We start from the raw sequence: 18,533 nt of genomic DNA on the forward strand, positions 1-18,533 counted from the left end.
ACATCTGTATTCGGTCTTCTTGTTTCGGGGGAACTTGCTTCTAAAATAACATTTATGCTTCCTGAATTATTCTGTCACTGTCAGCCTAATGAGGGGCCATTAAAATGAAATACGTTTTGTACTTTTACTTCCATGTGGAGCGGAATCTGAAAGGAAAACTCCTCATGAAGCTTGTTGTCCCCAAGAGAAAAAACCACCGAGTCTGACATATTGACACATCTCACGGCTAAAGGGCAGCCCCTGTTGTTCAGAGACTGTGTTTTCCCCAATCAAAGACTGGAAAAGGCGTGATGGAGCAGACACGAGAAAGGCTGCCTTTATACGCAGTGCCAACACAAACAACGGCCTGTGCCAGCGTAGACGGCAGAGCCGGGAGGCGCTCCTCGGGGCTCAATAGCCGTAGTGTTCCTGCCGTGGGCTTTCGGATGCCACAGAGGCACGGTCGGCTTTGCCAGGGAAGGGTGGCAGAGCGGAGCAGCGAGTAACTGGAGTCCTGGCTGGACTGAAAGAAAAGCAAAGCGAGGCGAACTCTGTTAAAGTGATTAGACAGCTGTGTGTGGAGAGGTGAGTAGTGCTGGAATGCAACCACGGCAGAGTTGTAGGAATGTAGTGGTTTTGATGTGCGTTTCCTCCCTTTATCTGTTTCTCCTCACCGCTGATCCCTCGTGTGTGTCAGCGTATCATGTAGCGGGGTGTGCTCCTATCGCGCAGTCAAATATGCATCCAGAGTTGACGCCGGATCACTAATTTAAGAGCAAGCGTCGGTTCGAATCCTCCCACGCGTCTGTTTGTCTGCAAGGAAAAACTTATTTATACCACAATCGGCTCTCCAGCACCATAACACCACTGCATGCTCGACTGCTAATGAAATCTTGTGAGTGATTTGAATGATTGAGCAACGCAACGTGTTTTGAGATCATCAGCTGTTTATCGGATCACTGGTGCAGGCGGCAGAGAATGGCGACTGATTGAAACAGCAATTATTATCATTGTGAGGCTTCCAGTCAATTTACTCCAGTTCAGTGATGTCGTTTAGCTCACGGCTTCAGATTGATTGCGTTGCCAAGCGCGTACACACACGCACACACACACACATAGATAATTATTTTGGAAACATGTCTGGTTTATATCAAGGGATAGATCCTTTTTTTTTCAATATTCTCCAGGATCACGCTGATGGATGGCTCCTGGAAATCACTTCTGCAATCAGGACGGCGGATAGACCCGATTTTAAAAGCGTTTGGCTGATGTTGAGACCAAACGAGAGACCGTTTGGTGATTGATTGGCCCCTCGTGGTGCTATTAGGCAGGAAGGCAGATGCTTTATGGAGGCCGCGGGGCTTTAAAGCGGTGGAGGATTGAGACATCTGAATGTTTTGCAGCACCTTTGGATTACTAAGTCATTCAAGAAAATAGGTAATTGTAAGATATTTGCATTAACAGGAAATCTGTTGAATAAAAGATACACGGTAAACATCCATTCTTTACTATAGAAAACTGATGTTTGACACACTGATGATCACCGTCTCTCCACGGCACATGAACCACAGGACTTTCTCTGCGAGACTTGAGACAGGTGTGAGTCTGCCACCGCTGTAAATAGATTATTGCCCCTCATTCCTCACTCCCCCCCTCCATCACATGGTCCCCCCAACCAGAAAAATCTGGTCTTTTTACATCCCGGTGCCTCTGAATAACCCAGGCAGCCTCCCTTCCAATTTGCAACCATGACAAACATGTCTGACCTCAGTCGTCCTGAATGACATCACTGCCACATGCCTTCCACCTCCTCCCCCCCAACCCTGTGTACATCTTCAGTGGAGCTTGTAGTATTGCTTCTAACCAGTGGGGGGCACTGCCACTCTGAGAGCCCACTGTGGAATAAGTCTTGGCATGTCGTGGGCCTCTGTCCCGGGCCTGTTTTGTCGGTCTGTCTGGTGCCACGCTCCCGTGTCCATCATGACCGCCGCGTGTATTTATACCCACTGTGTGTCACTTTCAAAGTCAGTCCTGCTCCGAGCGCTAACCGCCGGAGACACCAGTCTTAAGTCTTGCACTGCTTTTCCAGCTGACCTCAAAATTTCACAGTGTCATTGACGAACGCTGCACACATCGGACCGCCACAAAGGAGCCGATAATAAGATGTAATCAGCGGGGCATTCGGTGCATTCTCTTGCTCTAACGTTGTAGTCCTCCTCTTGTTCTTTCGCTGCATTGTTCGCCTCGCAGTGTGTTTACCAGAGTGTGTCACCTCACATGGGTCTATTTTTAGCAGGGGAGAATTGTGCTGTAGTGTATTCAGTGCTGGAGGAGGGGCCTCGGTGAGGAGCTTCAGAGAATTATAGCATGTGGTAATGGAGTGAACTGAAAGGAAAATATCATAAATGGACAAACAGGGGCCCACTCAACAATATGTGACCTCTGCAGTATCTGCCCTTTTATAGAGAGCGTGATAGCATGTGCATGCAATCAGCAGACTGCACTGCAATTCGGAGCCCCGTGTTTGCGATGGCTCCATGAAATATATATATATATTTTCTACAGAGCTGCATGCGCACAGAAAAAGGGAGTGCATAAACATGCGGTTGAGCTGTAAAGTAAAGGTTCGTTCGGTTTCCATCGTAAGGGTGTCATTTCGTTCCTGCATTTTCTCTGCCCACTCGTTTTTTCGAGGATGGCAGACAAGTGCCCAGGACAAACTCACCATATGCCCGCATTCATATTTTAGGGCAATTTCGAGTCTCCACCCCACCTGACTGGCATATGTCTTTGGAATGTGAGAGGAAACCAGAGAAAGCCTACGCAAACACCGAGAGAACAAGGAACAGCTCCACCCAGAGAAGACCGAAGGAGCAAACCTGGATCCTTCCTGCCGTCCGAAGGCTACCCAGCGAACACTTTGGTACTAGTTGTTGGACAATAACTGGATTAATTTACCAGCTGAACTAAAGAAAACGAACTGCCAACTATTTTGATTACTGAAATGCTACTTTCTACATGACTGCCTGGTGACTTGAGCTGACAAATACACTTTGTAGAATATTGAGCGATTGCAGTGCAGCTCCTCAGATATGAGGGCTTTGCAGATGCTCTTTGTCTTTCGTGACAGTAAATGAAGAGTCTTTTGAATTTAGGCTGTTGGTTGAACAATAGAAGCAATTTGCAGACGTCACTGTGGGCTCTGGGAAACTGTGATGAGCAATTTTTCACAGTTTCAGACATTTCATAAGCTAAATGATCGAGCGATTTAACGTAAAATAACAGATTGAAGTATAATGGAATAAAGTTAGTTGAAACGTTCTCTTACCGATGCAAACACAATTTCAACTCAGATGCTAAACTAATATTTGATATTAGGAGTTTAAATGTGTTTCTCATGTTCAAACATTTTTTCACCAACAAGCCTTTTCTCTCGCCTGGAGCAGCCACTATGTTCCCTAAATAAAGTGAAGTGAAGTCTGAAACTGCCTGGTCTCATTACAGTCCCTCTGTTAAACCATCTCATCTGTAAAGCAAAGCTGCAGCCAGGAGATGATACAATTTACCAAATCTGACTAAGACATAAAATCATTTGGATCTGTTTTTGTCTGACTGTTTTGGAAAGTGACTTCTCGGCTTGCTGTCCACTTTTTATGCTAACCTGAGCCAACAATCTCCTGGCTGGAGCCTCGTCTTAAGTACAGACATCAAACCAGGATCAATCTTTTAAATCCAAATCTGGACCGGACAAAACGGCAAAATGTTTCTTTCAATCAAAAGGTTAACAACCTCTCAGACCTGATCGAGCATTCAATGCTAACTCATGCCATTTGGTTCTGCAGTTCTCTAAAAAAAGAGATTCATTCCCGGTCCTAGTCGTGGGGAAGGGATAAAAAACAACATTTAGTTTCTTCAAAATAATGTTTTGATGCGACAGACTCATCTCAGACGTTTTCTCCCCCGCTGCTCAGCCCTCAGTTCTCATGTGTCTGGACAAAACAGATTGTTTTTATTTGTATTGGAATTAAAGTGATGTATGAACAGGAGAAAAAGCCTCTCAGACATCACTTGCCACTGATGATCTTTGATCGTTCCCATAGGATCCCAAAAGCAACACATCTGCTTCAGCTTTGCAGCCAGGATGTGATGAGCAGAGGCAGCATATCCTTTAATTACTCTCATTTCAGCTCTATTTATACATCTGCTGCCAGATCATTCTTATGCACAGAAATTCTTTGTTCCTCAGAATTTACAGGAAAAATGTGTTTCTTTTTTTGTCTTCAATTTTTTTCCCCCTCCTTCTATACAAAGTCCTCAGTGTTCCCACTGCTAACCCGGGACACTACATCTCATTTAGTGCGCTGTTGTATCAAACTATGACATCAGCCTGTTCTAATTGTTTCCAGACCAAGCACCAGGCTGAGTTTTCCTTTTATTTTCCGTTTCTTCGAGCAGGTCTCAGTCGCTCGGCATCCAGCGAAAGCAGATAATGAGAAACGGTGCATGATGTCATGTAGACAGAGCATGTAGCTCCAAAAATCTTGTGACCAAGTTTCCAGGAAGCTGTTTCCCCCCCCTCGCCGTTTCCTTTGTTCCTTCTTCCTCTGCTCTCTTTTTTTTATCATTCTCTTTGCAATCAGAAGATACACATTTCTTTTTCGTTCCTCTGATAATATTAAGGTGCTATAACTGTGGGAATGTACCCGATAAAGGCGATTGTGTGCGGCTGACCTGTGGATGCCTCTTTGGCCTCGTCCCATGTGTAATGTGTCTATCTTTCCTTATGCTAAAACAAGAAGGAAGAGGAAAAGTAGGGAGGTCTGGGAAACAGAAGGCGACAGGGTGGGGGGGGGGGTGATAGAGTAGGAGCTGAAATGCAGAGAGACCATATGTATTGAGTTGAAGAAATGGCATTTTATGAGCAGAAAGTGGGCCTCCGCTTGGAATTCTCAATGACATCATCTTGGAGCAGAGCGCTGCACAGCCAGGACTCAGGAGATGGAGTGGGCCTTCAGACCAGACGGGACGGCTAGACTGGGTCGTAACCCTAGAGGAGGAAGAGAGAGAGAGAGAGAGACGAGGAGGCCGGCAGACAGAGACGACAGGATCACACACGAGTGTCCAGAAGTTTGTGCAAACTTTTTACAGCTCAGCTTTACCTGGAAGTGATCTAATTGTGTAATCTCAGCGGAGCCCTTGTTGATGCTAAAACCGATGCTGCCCTTGAGCATCGCGCCGAAACAATCATGTCACGCTCGGGGGATAATATGTGGCATGTGCCTGCCTGCAAAATGAGACCATGATATTGCTCCTTATCTCATTCCCAAACAAATAAGCTCCGTTTAGACGCTCCCTGTGGTCCCCCGGCAAAACAGAGCCTGCCATGGGCTAATATCCAGGATCGTGAGCGCATTTCTCCTCCTGCGCCTCTCGGATGGTCACGTGTTAGGAAATGATTAAAAACGAGGATGCCGGCTTTTATATTCGTTTTGTTTTTGTTTTGTGCCGCTCGGGAATAAAACAGATTCCGGTAAGAGCGGGGTGAGATTGCTTGATAGGTGAGATCTGTAAGTTGAGTCGAGCATCGGCAGCTCGGCGAGGCATTAGCAGCTGTAGTCACCAGAGTCCAGGGCCAAGGTCTCTAAACGGAAATGGATCAGTTGGCCAGTCACTGTCTGCACATAATTATTCTGCCTGAGTCACAGGTTTGCAAGTATCCCCTGCTGGGATTTCCAACACATGCTAAGATGTGCGCTTTCTTTTTCTTTTTTTTTCCCTTTTAGTTTTGCTTTGTCTCGCGCTCTGTGTCTTTCTGTTTGAAGCCTCTGATGAAAACGGCCCAGAGAAGGTGATCATTTCAGGGGTTCAGGGCCTGTAATTAGAGGACATCTACATCTCCCATCAGAGACGTGTGTGTGTGTGTGTGTGTGTGTGTGTGCGTGCGTGGATGATTGGTGTCCCTGTAAACTGGCTCCATGTGGGAGCCATTCTCCTCTGTTTCCTGTGCCTGTTGTCATTATACAGAAAATACCTTTGACTTGGGGGCAGTTTAGCCCAACCCCCTTCTCTCAGAGGGGTGATTAGTCTCTGGCCTGTCTCAACAACGCTGTGGAGCCCCCGAGACGAGGAGCCATCCGTTAGAGGTCTGCCATGAGCGTGAAGCTGTGGCCCTCTCGGTTCTAGCAATGCTTCTACTGCAATTTGTGGCTGAACTTTATCTTCAGGTTATTTGCGATGGTTGGATTCACAAGGTGAGCATAAATACCTTGCTCGAGCAGTTTTTTAAGATGGATCTCACATCAACTTAATGTGACGGCACATTACAATTTCCCCTCACATAACGGCAGCACAGATGAAGGTTCAATCAGGATCAGCCACGGGCCCAAAAAAGAGATCAGACTTTTTGAGGGATGAGATCACGGCGACGGGAGAGGAGACCGAATCCGGTCACCATAGGTTTTGTTTATAAATAACTCCATTTTTCTACGCAAGTCGTACTTAAGATGAAAACCGATACTAAGTCTGTTTTATAAGTCTGGTGAGTTTGCGACCGGTGTTTAAGCAGTGCGGCATTCTCCCAAGAAAACAAAACCGAGTTGAAAGGAGGTTGAAAATAGAAAAGGGCTAGAGGTGGACGATCGTCTGCTCCGCTGTGATCTCCTGCCGCAGACAGACACAGAATCCTCTGTTTCTTTTCTTAGTGCACATCTTAACAGTCACTTCTCAACCCTGAAAGGCTCTATTAATAGAGGTGCTCTTGTGTATTTGCTATCCCTACCATCCAGGTCCTTTCTTCTTTTGTGTAAAAAAAAATAAAAAATCTACCTCTGACATCAAACTCCCAAACCCCCATCCCCACCGACACCACCTTCTATTTTCATACCTCCGTCTCCTCATACATTAACCTTTTTACCTGTTTCATACCTGTTCCATTCACATCCCCTCTTGCTGCTTATCTGCTCTACCTTTATGCACCTAACTGGATCAAGCTGTCACTCTCTCCCCCTCCCTCCTCTCTGTGATTTTAACACCTTTGCTTTATCTCTCGTTCCCAGCCCCTCGCCGTCTGGAGCTCCCCCCCACCTCCTCGACACTCTCTGATAACACGGCTTTAAAAAATAAATAAATCGGGATTCGTCTTCCACACGTCACGTTCCCCCCGCCTGCTGCCGGCGTTATTTGTGCGTCCCTTCTCTTGCACAGTTAGAGTTGCGCAGGAGGTGCTTCATCCCCTTCTTTCGCTTTCTACCCAGCTACAGAGCCAACACTCTCACACACAAACACACACACACACCCCCTTCCTTGCACCCCGCCCTCTTCCATACTGCTCCGGGTCTGGCAGAAAACCCACACTCCCCTGTCTCCCAGCCTCCGCCCCCCCCCCCCTTATACTCCCACCAGCCCGGCGCACGGCGGACAGAGAGGGAGAAAGAGAAAAAGGAAAGAGCTCCATTTGTCTGTCAGAGATTACATACTGCCACTTAGGACTGATATGTACCATCCACAGGGTGCTGGGAAATGGGACCTTATGGACGTAGTAGAGAGCTGAGAGCCATGGAAGATGGCAGTTTTGAGACTTGTCTGTTGGAGGCAGTAATGGGGACCGGTGTTTGGGACGGCTTGTGTTTGGAGTACATCGTCTTGTGAGTGCCGGCCAGCATGTGGTGTTTGCAGTGCAATTCAGAGAAGACACAGTCGCTGCTGGAGCTGGAGCTGAATGGCTGGTAAGAGTCACGGGAGAGTGTGAGATGTGTGTTTGTCTTGGCGTGTGTGTATATGTGTGTGTGTGTGTGTGTGTGTGTGTGTGTGTCTGTCTGTCATTGGATGAGGTTACACCGGGCTGCTAAAGCTCATAAGGCTTTGTTTGATAAACAGCAGAGAGAGACGGGTGTTGTGTGCTCGAGATAAGGGCTCGGATCACATGCTGAACTCTTCTTTTCGTGCCCCTCCGCGGTGATGCACGCTGGGAGATGACGGGAGCGAGGCGAAGCTTTGAGCTCAGTCACGAAGATCATGAATTTTGAAAAAAGCGGAGGTCTGCCATTTCAATTTTGACTCCCTCAAAATGGAAAACAGATCACGTCCCCTCTGTGAGTCACTGTATCATGGAGTGTTTAGTCTCACTGTACAGAATCCATCTGTGAGTCGGGCTGTACTCCCCCCCCCCTTGCACTCCTGCTCGGCTGAAGGGCATTCCTGTGGTGTGTCCTGGCCCTCCCGCTCGCCGGCCGTGACTGTGTGCTTTTTCATAGCTGGATCTTCAAGGGCAGGTGCTGAGTGTAGTGTTTGAATAATTTAATTATTCATCACAATGAGATAATGACAGTGGCTCGCTCGTTGTTGTTGTTGTTGTTGTTGTATGAGTCTTGACAGGAGGGGGAGGTGATGATGATTTGACTCAGACAGAATGAGGCCTGGCACTTAACAGGGGAATATTGATTTCTCATAACTTTCACAAGTAACAAAAAAAAACACATCAAACCGATCAAACGCTTTCGGTGGAGTGTAGTTTTTTAATTTTCTTCATCTGCAGTGTGCTAATTAAGCCTTTATTACAATTCATCGTGAGCTAATCTGAAGCTCCGAAGCACAGTGTGACGAAGGCTGTAAAAAATCACACTAATTAATTATCAACTGGCTTTACAGCGCCCGAAATCTGGTGTCTTTCATTTATCCATCAAAGTGCAATGACTGCTAATTGTCCTAGATGAGGTTGTGATTGGAGCTCTCAAAGCAGCTCGACTCAAAAGTTCAATCAGGCCGAATGTTTGGTGGACGGGAGCCGTTCTGCAAACCATGAAGATACCGTTCAAGACTGCTGGTTTCTGATTGGATTAGATGCCCGATGACAGTCTCTGATTCATAGACAGCTGGCAAACTGAAGTGCACAGCTTACAGTAGTCCAACCATGAGTCTTATGAGGCTCCAGTCGGCTGTACGCCGTCTGCTGCAGACTCTCCAGAGTGATACTGTCAGTCTGCTGGCCGGTGCAGCTCTCAGGTTTTGCAGCTGTGTCATACTATAAATCCCCCGACCCGCTCCCTCTTTTTATAGCCGTTTCAAAATCACCCATTAGCATGGTTACTGGAGCTGAAATGACGGATACACCTGAGTGTTTACCGGCAGGTTCACCTTTTAACGCTCGACTTCATTAACGTGTTACCGTGTGGTCTCCTGACCTTTCACCTGAGAAATCCATTTCCTCACATCTGCGTTTTCGAGTGCTGCTGCGTGCATCTGTGTTTATGAGCTCTCTGAGGAGAGAAGTAAATCTGCTTTTGTTGTTTGTTCTGGAGCACATGTCGTCAGCGCATGTGGGGCCAGAACTGTGATAGAGGAAGCGCTGTTTTAATTTGATCGAAAGGGTCAGCTCACCGGCTACGATTACGCGACACACCTGTCTGTGTGAGGCAGGAAATCTGATAATGCATCTACATGTGTTGCATTAGTCCTATTACTATTACTCAGCAATGCAGAGTTGATCAAAATATTACCAAACTTGCAATATGGCAAAGTGGGAAACGCAAGAAATTTTTTTCAGCTCAGTTCACCGATGTCCCAAAAATGAACCAGTTCACCCATCCATCATGAGTCCCCAATCATGTGGGGGGTTGAGCAATGTATCACTTTCCACAGTAAATTAATAATATTAAAGCATTACTAAAAGGATTTTGGTAAAAAATTGATTGTCAAGATTGGTCTTACATGACATCAAAATATCTCATATGTGACGTACTAAATATGTCTTGACAGGCTAGCTACCTTTTGCCCATAAAGTTGTGCTAAGGAGGCCTTCAGTGAGATCGTGTCCCTCTCAGCAGCTTTGTAATCCAGCCTTGAATCGCAGCGTCTTTCTGAATCCATAATGACAAGTCCAACGCTGACTGTCGTCTGTAAAAATAACAGTTAGTGTTGTTAGTATGATTGTTAGCTTTCCACTGGCAGTCCCATGATGCCTTGGCTGCATCTGTCGACCAATCAGAGGCTGCGCTTCTGACTGAAAGCCTTCACTGGATTTGCGGTGAATTGCAGTAAACTTGACCTTCAGTGTGTTGATTACTCAATATGAAACATTAGCCTGCTCTATTTTATAATGATGGGTGGTCCTTAAGAGCAATGTTGACTTTCACATAGGCGTTGATGCCCAATTTACCAATCGTGTTCTCCAGACTTAAGGAAAACATGATCATTTGGTACATACACCAACAAATGTTATATTATCATGGTTTTAATGTTTTTTTATCAGTAAAAATGACAATTGTGATGCCAAAATAATCATTCACACTTGTCATGAATCACAGCTCTTTCACATTGTCTCTCAAAATAATCGCCATAATTGTCCATATCGTGCAGCCCTAGTTATTACACATATCTTATCTTAGACCCCCTTGTGAAGTTTGGCAAGGAGTCAGATTTCCATCACCATCTGCCTTTTGTGCACCACAGTGAACAAAAATAAACCTCTCAGCGAGCAGATCAGACTTCCTTAGCAACCATGTTGGTATTGTATTTGAATATTGCTGATACAAGAGGGTACAATGTGTTCATCTGGTAACAATACTTTATATATTCACGGGGTCCCTTAACCACTTTTCTCTATATTTATATGGTTAAAACTGGGTTTTACACCAGTGTTTCTGAAAATAGATTGAGTTTATCTATAAATTACCTTTCAAGAGTAGAACTTCACAATGAAAATAAGGTGACAAGTGTGAAGTTTACTTAAGGCGGGTAAAAACAACACGAAGTAGAAATAAATTGTATGAAAGTTGCACAAAGGCAAGTGTAAACAGGTGGGTAAGGAGTAATCAAATCGCTGTGTCAGTGCATGTGGAAAGACTTTTCTGTAAGCGTAGTCCTTCATTTCACTGGCTTTCACATTTACAGTTGAATGGGGAAAGTCAATTATATTTTTTTTGCAGAGCTTTGAAGACGGCCGAAGAGAAAAAAAGAACAAAAAAAGCCGCACATCTTAAACACGAATTAGAATTTGATTGGAAAAACATGCCGGTGCGTAGCGCAGTTTGTCGTCTTCTCTGTCTTCTCTGTGACTTGGTTTGGCAGTCACGTTAGTTCCACACTGCAGCTCTCCCTTCCCTCCGCACCGTCAGCCTGCACTTCATTAGCTTTCTTCTATTCCCAGAACTCCTGTAGATGTGACTCCTCTTTTCCGGGATGGAGGAATGTTTCTCCCTTAGGTCCGACTGATGGAATGGGTTGAGGCCTGGGTAGGGGTCTGGGCCTGTTTGTTCAGGATGTGTTGAGAGGAAAGGAGGGGAGAAAAAGGGAGATGGTTGACCCCCCCACCCCCTCAAACCCACCCCCCAAAACCCCTCGATCCCATGGCTGAAAATCACTGCCAGCTGAGCTGAAATGCTTATCCATGCCTACATCAGAGCAAACAGGGGCTCCTGGTGAATAAAGAGCCAGACTGAGCGACAGCAGTCCTCGTGCGATCATATTTCAAGGAGCTGACGGCCACTAACAGGATGTGATCCTGGGGCAGCCGTCGTCGCTTCATGCTACACCTTTCATTGTCGGTTGCGAAAACCTCGTACGTTTCGACTACAACATGTCGACATGACCGGTTCCGGTGCCTCAAACATGTGGAGTCATTTCTGCATCATGCAACTTCCCCCTGCTCTCTCCTTTTTCCCCCTTCAACATCCATTACAGCATAGAAAGCATCAGCTCTTAAAACGCTGCTCTCTCATCCTTTTCTGCTGCCTTTTTTTTCCCGCCATTATGAGCAGCTGACCTCACCCTGTGCAGTGTTCAATGACCTCAGAGCAAAAAAAAAAAAAGTACTGCAGCACTTATTCCCGCTCTCTTTTTCTTACACACCCGCAGTCACTCACAGTCAGGATGTCTGGTTGGTTAAAATGTGAAGCAGTGAAGAACAAAATGGGAGGGAAAGATGCTTGGCTGCAGGTCCCGTAGGGGGGGAAGGCAAAGCCAGGACTGTGGAGTTGTAGTTACGACTTTGAGGCTTGTATGTTTTTGGGGGTAAAGAGGTGAAAGAGCGAAACCCGGAGGAGCACTGTAGTAGATCCTGAAAGCAGCTTGTAGTTTGTGTTTTCGGTTATTTAATGTAGACTCAGCTCATATTCCTACAGTCATGTTGTTAGAAATGCGTGTAGTTTTTCTGAGATGTGAAAGTGGTGGATCGACTGACAGAACAAACACACAAAACCTATTTACCATTTAAAGCAAACGACAGACAACCATGATGCTGTCCAAATGGAAAAAATGACATACAATCTGATATTTCTTCCTTCATTTCCTTGAACATCCAGGTCAGTAATCAAACCTTTTAATGAAGAAAATCTTGAAACTGAAAATCACCACCGGCTGTATTCTGGTGGTGTGACAGCACGCAAGATGTGACTTTTAACTTCAGGGAGGAGAGCGTCACCGTGAGCCACGACAGATGGTTGGGGAGATTCATCCCAGTGGTTGTTATGAAAGGAAGTCTTACTTCCACTTCATTGTGCAGGGTTTTTAATGTCGGCCTGTTCTCCGTGGCTGTGTGAACATGGTGTGTACCTATTGCCACAAGGGAGCCAATCGGCATTTACTTACCGTGAAGTTCTCCCATGTCACGGTGGCCCCGGCTGACACTGAACGGGTCATCTCCGCTCTGACTTGAAAAAGAAGAGCGAAAAAGAATACATTTTGCCGCGAACACCTGTGCTCCTTCACGACATAATGATATTTCCAGTTGCATCCAAACTCCGAGACCAAGTTCGTTTTTATTTTTTTTTGGATGCTGCCTTAGAATAATTGGTGGTAGTTTGTCAGCCGCAGCAGGACAGCATTTTTTAAGATCTCGCACTTGGTGTTTGTTAAAAAAGCAGAAGTGCCTGTTTTGGAAAATATGTTATTCTCCAAAACTGAGGTGTTTGAAACCCTGCAGAGATGCAAAGTGACTCAGTTGTGATCACTTACAGTAAGCCCCGGATTTATTCTTACTTTATGTTGCACTGCAGTGTGTGCATTATAGGAGACTTAGTGGTGCAATATGCTTGAAATTTACGACGAGGCTTTGAATAATCACAGACTAACAGCGGACCGTGAATGAGTGCCGTCACAAATCAGCACGTTTACATTCAGTGTAGAGTAAAAGGTCACAAAGCAGGTGAACAAAATACTTCTGCTGTTTTTAAACTTTTGACCATTTTCAGTTCCACTTTTTTCACTCTCCATTGGTCGTTGCCTGCTGTCTAATGAAGGAAGTGGATTGTGTACACTGTATGGGTGTGTCGAGTCACAGTTCAAACACATTAGGCTGCCAGCGGAGGGTGAACGCAGTGTACCGTGGAGGAGGAGAAGTGTTAGTTGGTGTAGTGCTTAAGTTATTGAGCGGGTGGGCGCCGCGGACACCCATACCTCCGCCGTTTCTAAAGGGGCCGCTGCTGAACTTGTGTTTGCTGTCATTCAACTCTAAACTGGACTTTGTAACGCGCACTGGAACGGCGTGTCGTCACTCCGGCAAACATGGTGTAACTCCCTGCGGTCACTGATTGGCCCTTAAGGTGGCATAAACTTTGGTTTCCTGGAGGAGCCTGTGTACTCTGGACTTGGCTTGGCTGACAGAATGGTGGACAAGATATGGAGGAAGAGTTGGCTCTTCATAGAAAATAGACGGTCTTTTCGCAATAAGCCCTCTTGTAGCGAGGCAGAATGTAAGAGTGAGTGAGTAACCTCTTGTTTCTTTTTTCTTCCATTTATTTGTTTAAGAGGTAACGCCACAAGGACAACGGATGTCTGGATGGGTTTGATATTTGAGGAGTGTTTATGTGGCATTTGTATTTTCTGAATGATGCACGGCAAATTTAGTCATACTGTACACTATTCTGTTACATTACAGAGATAAGTGCTTGTATTAGGCGTCTTTAAGTTGAATGAAACGGGGGCTATGTTGCATAAAGCTGTGGAATCAGCACATTCCAAAAAATGGCTGCACTCACTCACACTCAGACACATTTCGCTTCTCTGATGTCACCTTTTTCTGTGTGTTCCTTAGCCGATACTACTAGACTACTGATTGCGACTCCTTTTTGTAAAAGCTTTAAGTCCCTTAAGTTAAGCTACTTTGTGCTCTGACATTTCGTAAGATGGATCAGAAAGACTGCAGCGATTAGTCTGATAATACTTCAATCACATTCCGACTGAAAAAACATCATTTTTATTAACGCATTTGGAGTGACAGAGGTTGCCACATGCTGTGCAGATTGTGAAGCCACTTAAAGCAACTTGTGATTTTAAGCTGTATATATTTTTTCTTATCATCTTTGAAGCTGAAGACTCTAAATCTCATCCCTTTGCTTTTCTTTTTGCAGTGTGGAAGGGGATGGACGGCCCGGTGAGAGTGGCCCTTCCCTGGATGGTGGAGCCATCTATGGCCAAGGCCCGGTGACTCACGGCTCGGCTATCAGCCCTGACCGATTTGACAGCCCGCTTTACAGCCACGGGGTCCAGCCTGGGCCTCAAAGACCCCGTCGGCCCAAGCTCCAGCACTCGCAGTCCATCCTTCGTAAGCAGGCCGAGGAGGAGGCCATCAAGCGGTCCCGCTCGCTCTCGGAGAGCTATGAGCTCTCGGCTGACCTCCAGGACAAACAGGTATTTTTTAAAGTTGCCTTGGAGTTGGTCAAACTTTCTTACAGTATTGCCTCAGGAGAATTATCACATGCAATTTCTCTTTAGTTATGGGAAACCCAGCTGTGTGAGATTATTCTTGCAACAAATAGAGGAGGAAAAAAGTGTTGTTAGATTGCCACAGGGCCACTGATAACTTGAAGAAGTGAATTATCCGTGACATCCAGGAGGAAGAATGTATAAACTAGTTAAGAAATCCAATTAAATATTCCCTGGGTGGCACAGTTTCACAATTAATTTTCTTCGTCTTCTCTCCAGGTGGAGATGCTGGAGCGTAAATATGGTGGACGATTCATAACTCGGCATGCAGCGCGCACCATCCAGACAGCCTTCCGCCAGTATCAGATGAACAAAAACTTTGAACGTCTCAGGAGCTCTATGTCTGAGAACCGCATGTCCAGACGCATCGTTCTCTCCAACATGAGGATGCAGCTCTCGTTTGAGGGCCCTGAGAAGGTGCACAGCTCCTACTTTGAGGGGAGGCAGGTGTCCATGACAGAGGACGGCAGCCCGCTGTCCATGGTGCAGTCTGAATGTGGAGATATCGAGGTCCACCAGCAGGCCAACATGGCATCTCACCAGGCCCAGCAGGGTGACCTGTCGGATGCCATCACAGAGCTGGAGGACGCCTTCTCCAGGCAGGTCAAGTCTCTGGCCGAGTCGATAGATGATGCACTGAACTGTCGCAGCCTTCAGGGGGATGAGGGTCCTGACCCGGAGGCTATGGGCTGCTCTAAGGTGGAGAGGGAGGTGCCCTATCAGGTGAAGTCCCACCGCAGGGCAGCTGGACGCTTGCACGATGAAACAATGGCATCCTATAGTGATGTGACTCTGTTCATTGACGAGGAGGACATGTCCCCTTCTATTGCTCTGTCGAGGTCAGGGGACCAGCCCTCCAGCACAGAGTCAGACTTGCGGTTGCGGTCAGTCAACTCCTCCCAGGAGTACTGGCCCATTGACCCCAAAGATGAGGGTCGTGACACAGACACGAGCTGCCGCAGCACTCCTTCTCTGGAGTGCCAAGAGCAGCGTCTTAGAATGGACCATCTACCTTTGTTGACCATAGAACCTCCTAGTGACAGCTCAGCAGAGCTCAGCGACCGGTCGGACCGCAGCTCTGTCAAACGGCCGCCTGTGTACGAACCGCACGGCCACATCGTAACGTCGTCCCAGGCGAGCCCCAAACACATTTCCCACGGACCCCCGCCGCGAGCTTCCTCCCGTGACGACGATGCACCCCTGCGCCACCGCCACCGCCAGCTGGAAAGCCACTTAGCCATCAACGGCTCCGCCAACAGACAGAGCAAGTCCGAATCGGACTTCTCCGATGGCGACAACGACAGCATCAATAGCACATCCAACTCCAACGACACCATCAACTGCAGCTCCGAGTCCTCCTCGAGAGACAGCCTACGAGAGCAGACGCTCAGCAAGCAGACTTACCACAAGGAGACTCGCAACAGCTGGGACTCGCCCATCTTCAGCAACGATGTGATCCGCAAGAGACACTACCGCATCGGCCTGAATCTCTTCAACAAGTAGGTACTCAGCTCTGAAGGAGCAGGGCACTTGACCCGTGTTTACAGCGGTCAAGGGCCTTAGAAGCCTCTTGGAAACTCATTATCTTACTGTGTGTTGCCCTTTAAACTGTAAGCAGTTGCATTAATATCAAATTCAAAAGTATTTTGGGTGTGACAATATTCCTCTGTGATTCTTTGACAAGCTGAATTGATGCCCCATTTGTTCAGTAGGTGTCAGAGAAACGTCTTTTCCTCAATTGTACAAGACACAACTACATAAGCAAGATCTGTGGCAGCTGTGTCTGTGTTAGAGCTGTGGTCACATTTTGACACAGTTAAAATCAACCCCCCGGATCCCTGATCACATATTTTATTCTTTCAGTCTGTTTGGATTATGCCCAGATGTTTACCTAGAGTTTAATACAGGGATAATCAGGAGCTGATGGATCATTAGGGAAAACGTCACTGCTCTTAATTTACCTCAAAGAGTTTTCTCTTTCACATTCTCAGAATTCAAGATTAAACCTTATAAGATTTTTTTTCACTGCTTCTTTAATTGACCTGCATGGTAATGTCGGATTCATCAGGAAGCCAGAGAAGGGCATCCAGTACCTGACTGAGAGGGGATTCATCCCCGACACACCGGTCGGTGTGGCTCACTTCCTGCTGCAGAGGAAGGGCCTGAGCCGGCAGATGATCGGAGAGTTTCTAGGCAATCGACAGAAACAGTTCAACAGAGATGTCTTGGAGTGAGTATGATCACTTTCCCCTTTGTCCTCCCTAAACCTCATGCTGAAATGTGCATTTACTGAAGTGCTGTACTTCCATATTATACCCAATTATACTTGTACTCCATTACAACTCACAGACAAACATTGTACACTTGCTTGTTACATTAAAAACATGGAATATGGGGTGTCGTTTAGCTCAGTTGGTAGAGAGGGTGTCCCATGTACAGTGTCACTGCCCCTCTCTCTCATCCTGTTTCCTGTCTAGTCTTCAGCTGTACTATCAATAAAGCCTTACAAATGCCAAAAACATACTTAAAATAACAACATGGAATATGCTCATATGAAATGATATTACTTGTTTTCAAGTTTCAAATGTGTCCAGAATCCCTGTCTGCATGCACAACAATAATAAAAGACAGAATACATCAAAACACCGGGGCCATTGTTATACATAATGTAATAAAAGGAAAGGAGAAAGAGTAACAGACATGGCACAAAAACTCCCTCAAACATGGTCCTCCGTGATAAGATCGACTCATGGCAACAATGTGGCCAGAAATCTTTTTTAAATACTGAGGTATCCTCCGTGATAAAATCTAGGCCAACTCAGCCCTCTAAGAAATTTGCCGATTGGTGTTGTTTGTGTTTCATTTTCCCCCTCCATCTGTCCCCTTATGTTCCAGCTGTGTGGTGGACGAAATGGACTTCCAGGGCATGGAGCTGGACGAGGCTCTCAGGAAATTTCAGAACCACATCCGTGTTCAGGGCGAGGCCCAGAAGGTGGAGCGGCTCATCGAGGCCTTCAGGTTAGATCCCACGCAGACACAGAGCATTAAAACATACATGGAAAAAGCAGGCCAATGACTGCAGAGGGAAGACAGAGGAAAGAAGCAATCCTCAGCCAGCGATGATCACAATGAATGCATGTGTTTGAAGAGAGACTGGAGGGAAAACGGTGTGTGTGTTCATACTTATACAATCATAAAATCACAATATGTCTGTTGCATGCGTGTATAATAATGCTTTGTGCTCATGACACTGGAAACATTTTATGTAAACTCTTATTTTTGAAAAGTCATTGCTGCTGAGTTTCCTCACAGCTGTGTGCTCGCCTCACTTCTGTTTTCTCCTGGAAGTGTTGAAAATGTTCCTTCACAATAGGCATGATTCATGAGTTTGTGCGCGTTTTGTAATCCGAGGTTTTCGAGATGGGTCACACTGTGCCTTCTCTCTTGTCTCACGTCCACAGCCAGCGCTACTGCATCTGCAACCCCACGGTGGTGCGGCAGTTCAGAAACCCCGACACCATCTTCATCCTGGCGTTCGCCATCATCCTCCTCAACACCGACATGTACAGCCCCAACGTCAAGCCCGAGAGGAAGATGAAGCTGGAGGACTTCATCAAGAACTTGAGAGGTAGAAAATGCACATGATGCAAATGAATGACACGCCTGAGGACATAATGAACAGTGTGTATTATGTTCTTGTATCAGACCACTTGTAGATGAGTGATGACTATTCTTGATTTCTTTAATTAACCCCTGTTTTTTCAAATACTGATATTCTGACAGGTAGATTTTAATAGAACCATTGACTTTTACTCTATATCATAAAATAAAGAGCTGTCCACACCAAACAACCACAA

General features: G+C 46.2%; 1 protein-coding gene across 9 annotated transcripts in view; it reads left to right on the forward strand.

The window, feature by feature from the left end:
- LOC115584676 (IQ motif and SEC7 domain-containing protein 1-like) overlaps nt 1–18,533 on the forward strand; it is a 105,681-nt gene that overhangs the window by 76,028 nt on the left and 11,120 nt on the right. For 6 of the 9 annotated variants that reach the window (XM_030422254.1, XM_030422255.1, XM_030422261.1 and 3 more), the window contains 5 exons: nt 14,322–14,601; nt 14,896–16,175; nt 16,745–16,906; nt 17,572–17,694; nt 18,138–18,304. In XM_030422254.1, coding sequence (XP_030278114.1) covers nt 14,322–14,601; nt 14,896–16,175; nt 16,745–16,906; nt 17,572–17,694; nt 18,138–18,304 — 2,012 coding nt within the window. Of the gene's footprint in view, nt 1–426; nt 565–7,378; nt 7,704–13,483; nt 13,675–14,321; nt 14,602–14,895; nt 16,176–16,744; nt 16,907–17,571; nt 17,695–18,137; nt 18,305–18,533 lie in introns of those variants that run through there. The other 3 variants (XM_030422262.1, XM_030422260.1, XM_030422257.1) reach the window with 3 other exon arrangements.

This window comes from Sparus aurata, chromosome 7 (genome assembly GCF_900880675.1).
Source record: "Sparus aurata chromosome 7, fSpaAur1.1, whole genome shotgun sequence".
Taxonomy (NCBI): Eukaryota; Metazoa; Chordata; class Actinopteri; order Spariformes; family Sparidae; genus Sparus; species Sparus aurata.